This window comes from Protopterus annectens, chromosome 8.part0 (assembly GCF_019279795.1).
Source record: "Protopterus annectens isolate FY-2018-M chromosome 8.part0, PAN1.0, whole genome shotgun sequence".
Classification (NCBI taxonomy): Eukaryota; Metazoa; Chordata; order Ceratodontiformes; family Protopteridae; genus Protopterus; species Protopterus annectens.
Window position 1 is genome coordinate 1,345,567,475 of NC_056741.1, and position 15,181 is coordinate 1,345,582,655.

General features: G+C 42.4%; 1 protein-coding gene across 5 annotated transcripts in view; it reads left to right on the plus strand.

Moving 5' to 3' along the window:
- Window positions 1-15,181, plus strand: part of KMT2A (lysine methyltransferase 2A) — a 3,231,120-nt gene that overhangs the window by 744,800 nt on the left and 2,471,139 nt on the right. For all 5 annotated transcript variants that reach the window (XM_044080894.1, XM_044080898.1, XM_044080897.1 and 2 more), the window contains exon 6: window positions 7,128-7,192. In XM_044080894.1, the coding sequence (XP_043936829.1) occupies window positions 7,128-7,192 (65 nt within the window). The remainder of the gene's footprint in view (window positions 1-7,127; window positions 7,193-15,181) is intronic.

The following is a 15,181-nucleotide window of genomic DNA, read 5'->3' on the forward strand; positions in this document are numbered from 1 at the left end:
TCTCATTGCATGCATTGTATGTTGCATTATTTTGAGGTATTGTTTGTTTTGGAGCAGTTTTTATGTATATGATTGTAACATTGTTATGGTTTACATGGTTAAAGAATTGCATATTCATTTCAGTGTGATTTTTTTTTTTTTTTTAAGATTTTTTGCAGAAAATATTTTATATATATATGTGTATGTGTGTGTGTGTGTGTGTGTGTATATATATATATATATATATATATATATATATATATACGCACACGCACACACACACACACACACACAGTCTGTTTGGTACAAAAAGTTTACAGTATTCTAGCTGGCTTGCAAGATTACACACTGTTAAGATGACGTGCACTTAAATCTTTCAAACACTAGATGGCATTGTGATACTACTTTGCATAGGATAGGAATGGTTGGAGATGCTCCCTCTTGAAACATCAAAGGAAGTGTTGTCATTGCTTAAGGATGTGTGTGTAAAACTTTTGTAACTTAACTGTTTTTATATTCTGATGAAGTTCCAGTAAGGGATGAAAGGGCTTAATATGTATGTAATGTATTTGTTTGGTTTTAATCGGTTTACCATGTAAAATAGTTGCTGCTTGCGACCTTCTGCCTTGGATTTGTTTTTGTTTTGGAGCCTATTCCCAAAAAGTTTGTTTGCTCCCAAAGATTGTCCCCATTGGAGGAAGAGTCCGTCTGTAGATTCTGTGGTAGTGGCGACAGCTGATAAGGAAGAGTTTGCAGAAGAAAGTTCCTTTTCATCCACCAAATAGGTAGTCGAGTGTGTTTGGACATATTTGCCAAATGTGTCTACATCTCCTCTATCTTTTTGGTGAGAACACTTATTCACTTGGCACATGTCACTCGATTACAGAGGGATTTGGCAAGGGAAATCATCAATTCTCTCTCCAGGGACCTTGACTGTGGATCAAAGAAAATCCACTGATTGACAGCTGGCTTCTCTATATCCAGTGCCTCTATGTGCCTCATGTCTAATGCCACAGAGGTGCATTTCCATAAGAAGGCAAACCTAGAGGTGGCTATACAGTTTTGTAGAACATTTCAGGATGTCCTTTGTCAGTGCCTCATATGCCGAATCAACTTTGTTTGGTCCCAAGTTAGAGATTATGTCAAGAAGTTAGAAGACTGGTAAATTCCCGTCTGCAACAGGAATCAAATCCTCTACCCTTCAGAGGGCCTACTTCAGAAACCAGAATGGAGGAAGGAGAATTTGTTTTCCATAAATCCCAGGGCTTTGCATTTGATACTTCTAGAAAGAGAGCTCCCAGAGTCAGACAAGGGAACTGTTTTTTTAATTGACACCACCCAAGGGGCAGAGGTGTCCTGCTAAACCAAGTCTTCAGAGGTTTTCTCTGATAAGCTTTCCCAGCACCCCTGAGTGGTTGCCCAACTTTCATACTCTGGAGATTGTCGGGGGGGGGGGGGGTCACTTCTCCCTGCAGCCAGAAACCTGGGCATCCATCACTCAAGACAAATGGGTGCAGAAGATAATAAGCAAAGGATATTTCATTCTCTTCCACACCCTTCTTTCATGTCTGAAAAGAATTCCTGAAGTTAATCCTCACAAAAGGAAGAAGCTGCTTCAGAAAAAAAGAAGCGTCTAAGAAAGCGAGTTATCCAAGAGATCCTTCCAGACTGAAAGAATCCGCAATTTATTCGAGATTCTTTTTAGTGCCAGAGAAAAACTGGGACCAATTTTGGACCTGTGTCACTTGAATAAGTTTGTGAAGCAAACAAAATTCCAGAAGGTCGTGGCTCATTTCATTCGTGCATTGCTGAGGAAGAATGACTGGATGTGCTTAATATTCTAGGAAGTACCTTCACTTCAAACTGGCAGCCAGTCGTTACCAACTCAGTGCTCTGCTGTTTGGTATTACCACAGTCTCCTCTGTGTTTACCTAGTGTACGGCAGTAGTAGCAACTCATCTTCACCTGCAGGGTTTCCAGGTATTCACGTATTTGTAAGACTGAATCATCACCATTCTTTCCAGGAATCTACTTATTCAAGCCAGGAACCGTTTGCTGCACTTGTGCATAGAATTGGGTATTTAACTAAATCTAGAAAAGTCCAAGCTACACCCAGTCCAGTCTCAAGACTTCATAAAAGCAGATTTGGCCACAAGACTTCAGATAGCAAAACTCCCTCAAACAAAAATAACATCCCTTCACCGACAAGCCTAAGAAGTCATGTTTCCCAAAGTTACAAGTGAGACTAATTCTTTGTCTTCTAGGCTCCATGGCAGCCTGCATCACATTAATGCCACTAGCCAGATTCTAAATGCATGTTTTTCAGTGGACTCTGGTTGCTTCCTGATTGATCACTGAGCTTCCAAAGTCTTTTCTAGGGAGTGTAATGAACATTTGCACAGCTCACATTCAGTGGTGGCTAGAATCTCTGAATGTTCTACAAGGACATCCTTTCATTCTTCCTTTCCCAAGTGATGATGACCATGGACAATTCTGAACTGGGGTGGGGAGACATCATCTAGGAAGGATAATCCAAGACAGATGGTCCCTAACATAATCCAGTATTCATATCAATATATTGGAGATGAGACCAGTCCTTCTAGAGCTGCAGGCTTTTCAGGACTCCCTCTTTTTAGGTTTGATAACTGTTCAGACAGATGACATAGCAGTTGTTTGGTACATTAACAAACAGGGAGGAACCAGATCTTAATCTTTGTGTTGAGTGGCCATGAGAATGTGGCAATGGGTGATGCCTTTTTAACACTTTCTAATAGCAGTACATATCTGAGAGAAATCCAGTATCCTTGTGGACAGGTTGAGCAAGTCTACCGTGCTTCCTCATGAGTGGTCCTTGTCTCCATTAATAATTGAGTGGATTTTCAGCTGCTGAAGCTGACCTTGTTGCATCTTCTTTGCCTGCCCCAACAGTGCCAAATGCAAAAGCTCTTTGCTCTGGCTCCCTGAGAGGGGAAGTCATCCAGGTGCAGTCTAACACACCTTTGGCCTTGGACTCCATTATGCCTTCCCCCCGACACCCTTGATTCTGGACTTTCTTTAAAGCATCTGCTGTAGGGTCATAATCTTAATCATAGCCCCTTATTGCCCTTGACAAGTCTCGTTCCCTATCCTCCGGCCTCATCTAGTCCATTGTTTGTAGGTGCTGGGCTTTGAACCCAGGTCTTCTATCTCACCAGTTGGGGGTCGCCTCACCTGAGTGTTCAGTTTCTGAAACTGACCACACAGTTTCTCCAACTACAGTGATGGTTCGGCAGTCCAGGTTTTCATCTTTAGTTGTCCACATTTGGTCTTGTACCCAAAAACCCTCATTTAGGAAAATTTATAACTGCAAGTGGTTAAAGATTTCTATTTGGGTGATTGGAGAAATATTGACCCTTTCTCACCCCTTTTTCAGCAGTTTTGGAATTCTTTGCATACTTTTTCCAGTGGTGGCCAGCTATTCCACAATCGAGGTGTAGTTAACTGCAGTATCCTCTTTCCATATGGGTGAAAATCTTTCACCCATTGTATCTCTCAGATTATCCAAAGCTTTCCTCTGAAGTCCCTTTCTACTACATCCTCTGCTTAGAGCTCCACTCTCCTTGGGATATTACTGTTGCGCTACAGGCTTTGACTAGGTCCCCCATTTGAAACTGCTTCTAGGGTTGATATGAAGTTTTTGTCATGGAAGACTTTATTTCTGGTGGCTATTGCTTCTGCCAGGTGAATTTCTGAGTTTACACCCCCCCCCCCCCAATCCTCAAAACCTTCGTAATTTTTCATAAGGACAGTATGTCCCTGAAAACCACTCCCTTTTCCTCTTTAAGGTGTCTTCTGGAATAATCCTTTAATCAGTCCAGAAATCTTCCGATGTTCTTCCCAAATTTTTCGAACGGTGAATGTTAGTCAGTTATATTTTTATTTACATTGGACAAAGCCTTTTAGAAAAACGGACCATTTATTTCTCTCCTCCTCTGCTGCTAGTTTGGGCAAATCAGTGTCCAAAGTCACCCTCTTGTGCTGGTTGTCACAGTGCTTTTCCTTTGTTTTTCAGTATGATGTCCACCACTGCTACCAGTATGTGTGCTCCCCATGCTGGGCCAGTAATCAAGGAGCCTGAATCCTCACCACTGACACTGGAGAAGGATGTGCACTTGGAATACAAATGAATACACAGTTTTTCCAGATGCAGACCTCTCTGCATCAAGTATAGTTTCCCCTAAGAGCACACAGGGAACATACACAGCCCAAGGTGTGAATGTCTCTGTCTACTTCTAGGTCCCCAATAAGACTCCCCACTGGTACAGCTGTAGGGTTAGGATCTTGGCCGAGTATCCAACTCAAGTCCTCCAGCACCCTCTCTTTAAACCTAGTGCTTTGTGTCACTGCCCAAAATAGTTGGCGCACACATACCTGGGAAAGGCTGGCACAGGTTTACTAGCTATGCCCCCTTCTCCCCACACTATAAAGTAGTCATCACCGGCACCAGACACTCCCCAATCAGCTACTTTAAGGCCCTTAAGAAAGGGTGCAACAACAAAAGAACCAGAAGTCCACTGTTCTGTACTGGTAATTTAATAAAATCAGTAGAATAAATGTTAGCTGTAAATAAAAATGGGGGAGTTTTAATAAGACTGAGTTGGTTGAATATAAATGGATCAACTACTTTAGGGCAGACCACCCATCTGGGTTAAATAGTAGCAATAATATCAAACCAATTTTGAAAGATAAACACAATGTAGTGTAGTTATACATTTTAGATGTGTACATGTGTAATATATAAGAAGTGAATTCATTTTATGCTTATACACTGAGAAAGAGTTTTACTCGAAAGCTTTGTTTGTTTTATTCTACTGATTTTATTAAATTACCAGTATAGAACGGTGGCCTTCTGGTTCTTTTTGTTGTTACTGGATTAATTGTGTGCCTGAAGTTCTTCAGCTGTTTGGGATATTTGTTTGGACTTATAAAGGGCGTCCAATTATACCATGCAATATTAATACTAATACAAATGGTAGTAGTTCACCTAGATAGCTAGGCCTTCTGGAGTGGCCCACACAGTGTCACCAAGTAAATATAAACACACTCAAAGGTTAAGTACTTTATACAAGGACCAGCCACAATAAAAGTTTTAAATATATTTAATAATAAAAGTGCATGAAAATACTGCATATATTTACAGTAAACCACATAGTTCCAATCACAGAAATGTTGAAATCAGCATTGATGTACAGGGTCATACAAATAAAGAAAAAAAACACTGCAAGTTTCACTATATTCCTGACTGAATCTAAAAGAATTACAGTTCCCTAGTTAAGTTACTTACTACCGCAAGGGAAGATGCTGTGGGTGAGGGTCTTTCTGGTCAGGCTTCCCAAGCAGAATACTCAGCACTCTGAGATTTCCCTTTGTAATATCTAAAGTATAATTTCCAAGAGGACTGGCAGAATGACCACATCTGGTCACCTGACTGTAGGTACTCACAGTATTCCTGTTTGAAGCTGAGACAAGAATTTAGCACAGACTGCCACAGTACACATCCAGATGTTTCTGGCAGTGCCTGTGGCCTGCCTCCTTTTCACTGAGCCAATGGACAAAAGTCTGTTTCCTAAACCCAGCGTCTTCGGTCCTATTCAGCACTGTGGGGTGCCTTTTAATGGTTTAACAGCTGATTCACATTTCCTTTATTTTTCTTAAAGTAAGTTAGCTAGTTAACCTCCGATGTGCCATTATCCTCTATTAAAACATATACATTTAATTTAGTTGCAGTAATATATGTACATTTCTTTTCATTTCAGTAGGGTGCACTGTTGATGCATTTCAACACAAGCAAAGCTCACAAATACATTTTCAGCATAGACATCTATACAAATCAGTTTGATATATAAATGACATACACTTCTAACACATTTATAACCCAAGCGTGTTGTATAAACCAGTTTGATATTGAAAGGACATATTCTGTAAAAAAAACTCCAGCTGGCTATGTTGGCACTTGCCCATATTATCGCAATCAAGAAAGAGGATGGTCACTTCCTTTGACTCCAAAGACTCATTCCACCAGATATCTGGCTTCGTCTACAGCCTTCTTTTCTAGTGTTCCAGTTGATGACATATGCTCTGCAGCTACCTGATCCAAGGTACATATCTGCATTTCAGAGTAGAAATTGGATGTACAGTCTAGATCCTCCTTTGGTTCACATGTGCTCTGGAATAGCCTTCCATAAGGCCTCACAAGTGAAAAAAATAGCTGGGTACTGTGTCCCATATGTTGAAGAATGAACAGAAAAAAACATCTGATATGTACTCGCCACATTGGTAGATCTGTGTTATCTTTCTCTTCTTCAACTACCCTCCCACCATCCCCCTCCTTACTTTGTGTGCACAGTTTTCTTTTTATGTTTCCATTCCAAGATGTTTTAACTGACCTTGCCTTGGCTACTGAAAGTTGCTTCTTTCACTGTCTTTTCCCGGGCTGGCAGTGTTCATGTTAGCTCAGTTGTCTGTCAACACTTATAATTTTAAATTCCTTTTATTGACAGGCAAACTCAGTTTTAGGTAGCTCGCTCCTTACTTAAGGGAGTATGAGTAGGGGAGGAGCATGAGCACCAGATTCACAGCTTAGATGCGACTGAAGCTGAGCCTGAGACCCGTATTTTGACAAAGGATGGAAACAGACAACCTAAATCTCGTATTATGGGGAGTGCATAACTTTATTATTATTTTTTTCTTTCTTCCCTTTCAACTACCTAGCTCATTGTATATTCCACCAACTGCCTTTTTACTTTTATGTTTTAAGTTCTGGTGTGAGTAAATTAGGGATGGCTGTTTTTGTGCAGAAAGTGACAATGGGACATTGTCAGTCTTATTCAATCGATATATTGTTTACTTATCTAATCGGCTTTCATGTTCGCCTCCCCATAAATTCAGTAACATAGAGATGTGTATTTGCTTTGAGGGGATGAAGGCAAGCATCTGCATAGCATGTAAAGCTGATCTGGAGTAGGGCAACTACACTGTGAAGCCATTACAAGAATTGGACCCTCTGGGTCTGGAACTGCATGGAAATTACTTATTCAAGGGTAACTTTTTAAGGAATCTTTGTAACATTTTCTCCTTTATAACATTAATTTGACCTTTTTTTAATGCAGAATGAGAAAATGTCAGAATCTACAGTGGATGCCATCTAAAGCATACCTTCAAAAGTCAGCTAAAGGTAAGGAACTAGATTTTATAGCTCTGCATATAACGTTAATTCAGTGAAAATTACTTGCATCCCTGTGTGCCAAAGGTTGCACTTAGGAGGGCTAGAGCAATCCATATGGTTTCAAAATCCCTCATTGGTTTGAAACTGCTTGTACTACTGCTTTCCTTGGTCTCTAGTTTGGCAAAGTTCTTTAACAAAAAAAAAAGTCAGAACCTGACATGGCTGAAGGCAGTCTCATCATCTGCTGGTTGCTGCCAAAGCTCTATTTTTATTACTTTTGCGACAAGTTTGTCTGTGTGACTAACACATACTGTATACACACGCACACATGCATATATGTGCATGTGTATATGTGTATGCAATTTTTTCAGATTTATTAAACATTATCAGACAGCAGCAGTGTAATGAAAAAAATCTGTGAAATTCATTTAGAGTATTAAATATTTTGTCACACGTACTACACCACCAGCCCAATGCATTACCTAGGCAAACTGTGCTATGCATTTACTTGAGAGAGGGTTCACACCTCCCCATCGACTTAGAAATCTCAAGGTCAGAATACATTTGATCAAAGTGAAAAGCCCACAAGAGTGAATCACTGGTTGTGTACACTTCAGACGTGAGAGAGAGCAATGATTAAAGCAGAAAACACAACATAATCTGGCCGTGTAACACAGAGGAACAAGGCCAAGACAATCAGAATGTTAGCAGTAGCATGAGTGCTGGCGGGAACAGACTGGGGAGATAGGAGAAGGTGGCCTACTCCAGCTTGCTTATGCTGTGGGAGGGATGTGGCCTAGGGTCTCTAAAGTAGCAGAGTTAAGAGCTGGATAGGCTCAGTATTGCAAGTAATATACTACTTAGTTGGGAGATTGCCCATGGGTATAAGTGTGTATGCATCTCTTGAAAGCAGTGGTTCCTGAGCTCGGAAGGGGGTTAGGGTATACTACATGACAGCAGTACAGTACTGCACCAGAGTCCTCTAGCTGTACCCCAGCACCAGACACGTGCTGGGTGCATCTGAGGGGAAGGTAAGGTGGGTCAGGTAGACCAGATTGAGCCAGAAGAGGAGCTGTGGTGGTACCTGATAGTTGCATGAGGGGAGGGGTTGCAAAAATGCAGCTTTACTTCCTAAAAATTGGAACTCGCATTGGTAATACACAAGTTGAGGTTTGCACACACTCCTTTTTACAGTCACAGTACAGCAGGGAAACTTCATTGGTCCACTAATAGAGAGTCATTACTGCCAAGGTGTCTGAAAAAAGCACTGGCAATGATTGCAGCCAACAATGTAACCCTACATGTGTGTGAACCACAGCTCTTGCTATTCACTATACTAGCTCACACCATACAGTACTTCCAGTCACTGTAGTAGCACATGTACACCATACAGTACTCGACATGTTTGATACATCTTTGATAATTGCATATATTGATAAATTACACAGTGGATTACTTGAAAACATTTTCAGAGGTCTGGATGAACTGAACATATGATGACATTCACTGATGCTGTTTCTGTTAACACACACACGTTTGTGTGTGTGTGCGAATGTAGAAGTGTGTATACACACAAATATATGTATGTTTATCATAAATAGATACACCTGTATGGTTTTTGATTTGCTGTCATAATTTTTAACCACACAGTCTTGAAAATTAAAATCCCAAGACCGTAATATTTTAAGACCAAGATGCTGAAGGACCACAGTATCGAACTCCCAAACATGCCCCTCTGCAGGATCCACGTTGGCACTTGTTCTTGGGTTAATATCCCTTCAGAACCCATATTTGCACTTCTTCCTGCGTTCATTTTGTTAGGGGGATTCAGTATTTAGTACTGTTGTGGTATATAATCGAAGGTTTGTGGTTTTCAAGACTGTGATGGTAAACAACCATGTGTTCTATATGTATGCACACACACATTTTACACACACATACATAACATACCATGTATGCACACACATTTTACACACACACACACACACACACACACACACACACACACACACACACACACAGATACATATACAGGCACGCAAATGTATATTTATTTATACTATATTGTGTTTCCTCCTACTTTATTTTGCTTTTGCCTCTTCTTAAAAGTACTCATTTTTATTTATTCTGCTGCACTTATTGCTGCTTGGTAGTAGCCTGATTAAATTGTAACTGTTCTAAGTCTTTTGGTTTAAGCACTTGGGCTTCATACAGGTTGTTTTACGTTAAGAAGGTTTGTGGTCTGCACTGTTGTGGCAGGACAGGTAGCTTACATCCTTCTAAGCTGGAAATTGCTGATTGAAAGCTCAGTGTCTGCTATTCTAAAAATGTATTAGTTTTGGTTTAAGCAATTGGGCTTCAGGCCAGTTATTCTACATTAAGAAGGTTTGTGGTCTGCACTCTTGTGGGAGGAGAGGCTGGATTCTGCCCTTCTGAGCTGGGAATTTCTGGTCACAGGCTTATTGTGCCTGCTTATTCGAACTGTTTCTTTCTGAAGTTGGTACGCCTTGTTGCTGTAGCATAGGACCAGATTCAGGCCTGCTGAATCTAGCTTTGTTTGTATAACTTGAGTACTGATCCAGGCCATCTTTTTTTTGAGAAGGTTCCCCTGTACCCTAGTAGCGGGAGTGTGCAGTTAGAACTTGTCTGATTGAAGACTGCTGGAACAGGGCTCAGTTTTCAGTTTTTTTCTGGTTAATTGGGTAACTTGTTTAAATCAGATTCTTCATTTTCTGTTGTTTTATTTATATATATATATATATATATATATATATATATATATATATGTGTGTGTGTGTGTGTGTGTGAAAAAATTGCACTTTATTCATCTGCTTTTACTGTATTTGTGATTCTTCCTACTTTATTACTAGGGGCATTGCCTACAACTCTGAACTGAGATATATAACAATAAGCAACTTTTTATGTGCATTTAAAGTGTTTTTTGATTGTATCTGCTTTATTTTCCGGAAAAAAAAAAATATATGCTTGTTTCCCACCTTTCTAAGCTAGTATAGTCCAGTTTTCAGGTTAGTGCTGAATTCAGGGCTGTGTTACAAATCTCTGCGTTTGCCCATACCTTACTTGGCTAGAAGGAAGTTTCTTTGCTCACCTGTGAGCTTTGAGCAGCCTATCTGTCCCTGGAGGAGTGTTAGTTTATTAGCCATTTTGGGCTAATTTCTCTCTCTTTCATTTCCCTGCTATAAAAACCGCAGTTGGCTGTTTTTGTGCGCCGGGCAGTGCCGGCTAGCTAGGGTATAACTATTCCCGGCTCCACAAGGTCTCCTCTTCAATTTTTCCCTTGGAACTAGACAAACTTTCAACGTAAGCACTCAAGCCATTCATTTCTCAGCCCGGCACTTGCTCAAAATTCATAGCAAGCACTTATAAACCCAAGCACTACAGAAGGACAAGGCTCTCTATTCAACCTTACCAGCCATTCAGTAAAACAGTTTACTGTACCTATCCAGGCATGTCCAAAGGGCAGTTTCAGGTGTACTCTCCAGTCCAACTGGTGAATCCGGGCATTTTGAGGCAATGTTACAACTGCCTCATGTACACAGACAACCCCCTCCTCCTTCCACCAAACACTAATACAATGGAGAGATGCAATTATACAGCCAAACTGGAGGCCAAGCTCTCTCAACCCAAGATTGGATCAGACAGTCAAGAGGAGAAGGGAAATACTAGCATCACATTACCAGTCTCACATAGACCCATTAAATCAGCCCTGGCAAAAAACACACGTAAATACACGAAAACATACTTGGATGCTCTAAATAAAAATCTGCAAAAGCAACAGAGCTGTCCAAAGCAGACATGCACGCAACCTCCACCCCCCAACACAAACCATGAAACACATACTTCACAAAACCAGTGTGCCCCACAATCACAGTCCTCAAGGCAAAGTAACATACCCAACATACTAGTAATAGGTGACTCTATAGTCAGGCACACTGACGTCCCACTCACTAGGCTGAATAAGGAGAAGGTTACTGTTAGCTGCCTGTCTGTTGCTATGATCCGCCATATAACACAAGCACTCAGGTCACTCCAGAACAAGTACACATACGAGACTGTCATTGTCCATGTTGGTGTGAATGACCTGAGCCGTATCTCCCTGGACTACATGAAAAGAGACATGGAAGAGCTCTCAGAAATTGTAGCCCAGGCCGGTATGAGCCTGACCCTGAGTAGCATCCTGCCCTCACCAAGAATGATACAGTATAAAGAAAAAATTATCAATTTCAACAATTGGCTAAGTTTCTGGTGTCATTCAAAGGGGATCCAGTGTCTGTCTGCCTGGGTGACATGCTCGACAAGCCATGTTGCTTCGCTAGAGACGGCTTGCACCTGTCACCTTTAGGCTTTCGAATACTGGCCAAGGCTGTTGCCACCCCCATAGTGCCTTTTTTAGGCAAGGCTCAAAAGACAAACCCACTGCCGTAAATAGCACAAGTAACAAAAATCTGAGGGTAATACTACTCAGTGCCAGAAGTCTAAACCTCAAAATGCATGCACTCGAGGCACTCCTCAGTATGGATTAAATAGATATATGTGCAGTAACAGAAACCTGGTTTAAGGCTCCAGAGAGCACCCCAGCGCTACCAGGCTACAACTCATACCATACATTTCGGCCACAGAACCCGGACTGAAATACAAAAGGCGGGGGAGTATCCATATTCATCAAGGATACCCACACCACCAGGTTAGTGGCACAGCACGATGCTTCAGAGATTATCCACGTGCAACTAACAATGGGCAAAACTGAAATTCAAATTGAAGCTCGCTACAGATCACCCACCATGTCCCAGGATCCCCATTCTGCATTTCTGGAAACACTGGGTAACATAAAGGTCCTACCAAACACCCTAATATTGGGTGATTTTAACTACCCAAACATTTACTGGGAGAACTACTCAAGTACTAACTCCCTTGCCCAACATTTCCTAGAATTTAGAAACTCAAATGTCCTGGAACAACTGGTCAACACTCCCACCAGAGGTGACAACATATTGGACCTGGTCATCACCAACATGGGCGACCGGTGTTCCACACCAGAGGTCAACTTCTCGCCGGTTAGATCTGACCATAAACAAATCACTTTGGATATCCATATTCCGCCCCCACCCCCGGACAAGGAAACCACAGTGAAAAACCTTTTAAAAGCAAACTTCACATTACTTAAGACTGTGGTGGAAAGTTTCAAAGCCCCCATGCTAAAGGATAACGCTGTCCAAGCTGCAAAATCCTGTACTAATGCATTCTACGGGCACCTACAAGAATGCATGGATTGTGCTATTCCAAGCAAAACCAAGACTCACTCCTGCAAGAAAAGGAAACCAGTCTGGTGGACCCTTGCCATAAACAAGCTATACAATGGAAGGAGGAAACTAGTACAGAAAAGAGTAAAATCCCAAGAAGGGAAGACATCCCTGATCAGTATCCGCAAGAAACTACGATCCCTTATAAAATCATCCATAGTGAGCTTTGAAAGAAAACTTGCCAAGGACTCCAAAGATAACCACAAGGCATTCTTTAGCTATGTCAGGAATCTAAGTGGCAATGCTCAGATTTGCTCGGAGTTAGTGCAGAATGGTACAAAATACACTGAACCAACTGATATTGCCAACATCCTGGTAGACAGGTTCAGTGCAAACTTCACCCCCCTCTCACCCCCAAAAGGGCCCATAACCGTACCAGAAGAATGTAGAGCCCCTGAAATCACAGACACTCAGGTTAAAATAGCCCTCTCCAAAGCCAAAAACACAGCATCAGTGGGACCGGACGGTGTCCCAGGCTGCATCCTACATGAGCTCAAAGATGAACTAACCCCTCACCTAAACACACTGTTCAAACTCAGCCTCTCCACAGGCTACGTAGCCATAGAGTGGTGCACAGCAATGGTTATTCCTCTCCACAAAGGTGGAGCCACAACAGACCCCAGGAACTATCGTCCTATAAGCCTGACTAGCTTGGTCTGCAAGGCTATGGAACGCATCATCATGGAACTCATTAACAGAGACATTGGGAACCTCCAAACACTGGACCCTACCCAGTTCAGCTTTGTTAAGGGCAGATCATGCCTCCTAAACCTGGTGGACTTCTTTGAGACAGTTACCAAGGCTATAGACGAGAGAAAGGTGGTACACACAGCCTACCTAGACCTCACAAAGACCTTCGACACCATTTCCCATTCTGGTATTATAGACAAGCTCACAAGCCTGAACATAAACCCCTGTGTCACAAGATGGGTTGCCAGTTGGCTCATGGACAGAACCCACATGGTGAGAGTTGCGGGAGCGAAGTCTGACTCTAAACCAGTTACAAGTGACGTTCCCCTGGGCTCAGTCCTAGGACCCCTCCTGTTCGGCATATACTTCTCAGAGGTACAGACAAGCACAGGAGGACTAAAGCTGACCAAGTTTGCAGACGACTGCAAACTAGGGACTATAATTGACTCACTGGCTGACACAGACATCCTCCGAACGGGTCTCACTGAGACGGATACCTGGTGTCAAAATCATGGCCTCAAGCTAAATGCCAAAAAGTGCATAGTTATTCCCTTTGGAAATAAAGTACCCACAAACTACCACATAGGTGGTAGTCCCCTAAATATGGAAAACGTAATAAGGGATCTGGGGACCCAAGTAGATAGTAATCTCTCCTTTGATAATCACATTGCCAGAGTAGTTAGAAAATCCTTCTATGTGGCCCACCTAATCACAAAAGGGTTTGCATCCATATCAAAAGAGGTCATTGTGCCCCTCTACTCATCAAACCCATCATAGAGTACAATGCCCCATTTGGGATGTACCTTACAAGACACCTGCAGCAGCTGGAAAGACCACAGAAGTACCTCACCAAGAATATCACTGGCCTCAAACAGATGCCCTATGCAGCTCCACTAAAGAAACTCCAGCTGTACTTGGTTGCATACCGCCTGCTCAGAGGTGATCTCTGCCTGACATACAAGGCCATGTCCAACCCAGAATTGATGGACTTGCTCCACCTAAAGAAAACCTTATCCCCTCGAGCCACACGCTCTAGGGATCTAAACCTCACCACAACAGTAAATAGGACGTGTAAGAGAAGCCTTGACGAGTGGATGGGAAACAGAAAGTGTATCCCGGGGATCACTTCAGTGGCTCTACTGGACAGAGGCACAGGGAACTAATCTAAGGGGGTGGCGAAATCCAACACATTCTGGCTAGGCTTATAAATGCCTTTGGGCAGATAGCCTAGTACCTACCTATGAACAAATATATATGTATATGTGTGCAATACATACCTAGTATGTATGTATGCACGCACAATCACAAATGCTTCCTGAGTGAATTTAAGATTTCCCTGAAGGAAAGGTCCTGGGGGGGGGGTGCTGAAGGAATGGATTCCACAGCATCTGAATCCTCAAAGGCGGTCAGGGGCTGAGTCTAGAAGTTCAGAGTACTCAGACTGTGACTCTGAAAGCACTTCAGGTGAATGATTCCTTTTTCTTTTGGGTGGAGTAGACTGGTTACCCCTGATGAAGGTAATTACATTTTCAGCCATTCTGAGTAACTGTTGATACCGGGCAAGTTGGGTGGGAGGAAACTGGTGACTGGGCACCGAAGAAGGGGCTCTTCTAGTAGTGGCCTTGCTCTTAGGCCTCAGAGATACGATGGGTCTAGTGTTTTTTGCTGGTGGCATGGTCGTCTGTCTAGGCCTGGTGTCAGTCACCCATAAAGCCTCCTCGGAAGCCAGTGCCTGCAAGCGGCTCCGGACCCAACCGAGGTGCTGGCGACTGTCAAAACGGTTTAAGGAGCCTTATCTGGCGGCCTACCAGACTCCAGAAGGATCTTGGTAGAGGCCTGCAATGGCTCTACAGCTGTCCTTAGGGGTTGCAAATGCACCTCACTGAGTTCTGCTGAAGTAGTGGAAGGAAGGCTGGCTGACTTCTGATTTGTATAGTCTGTGGGCCTAACCTTCTGAGGTCTGTCATTCTCCGTATCTTTTCTGTTT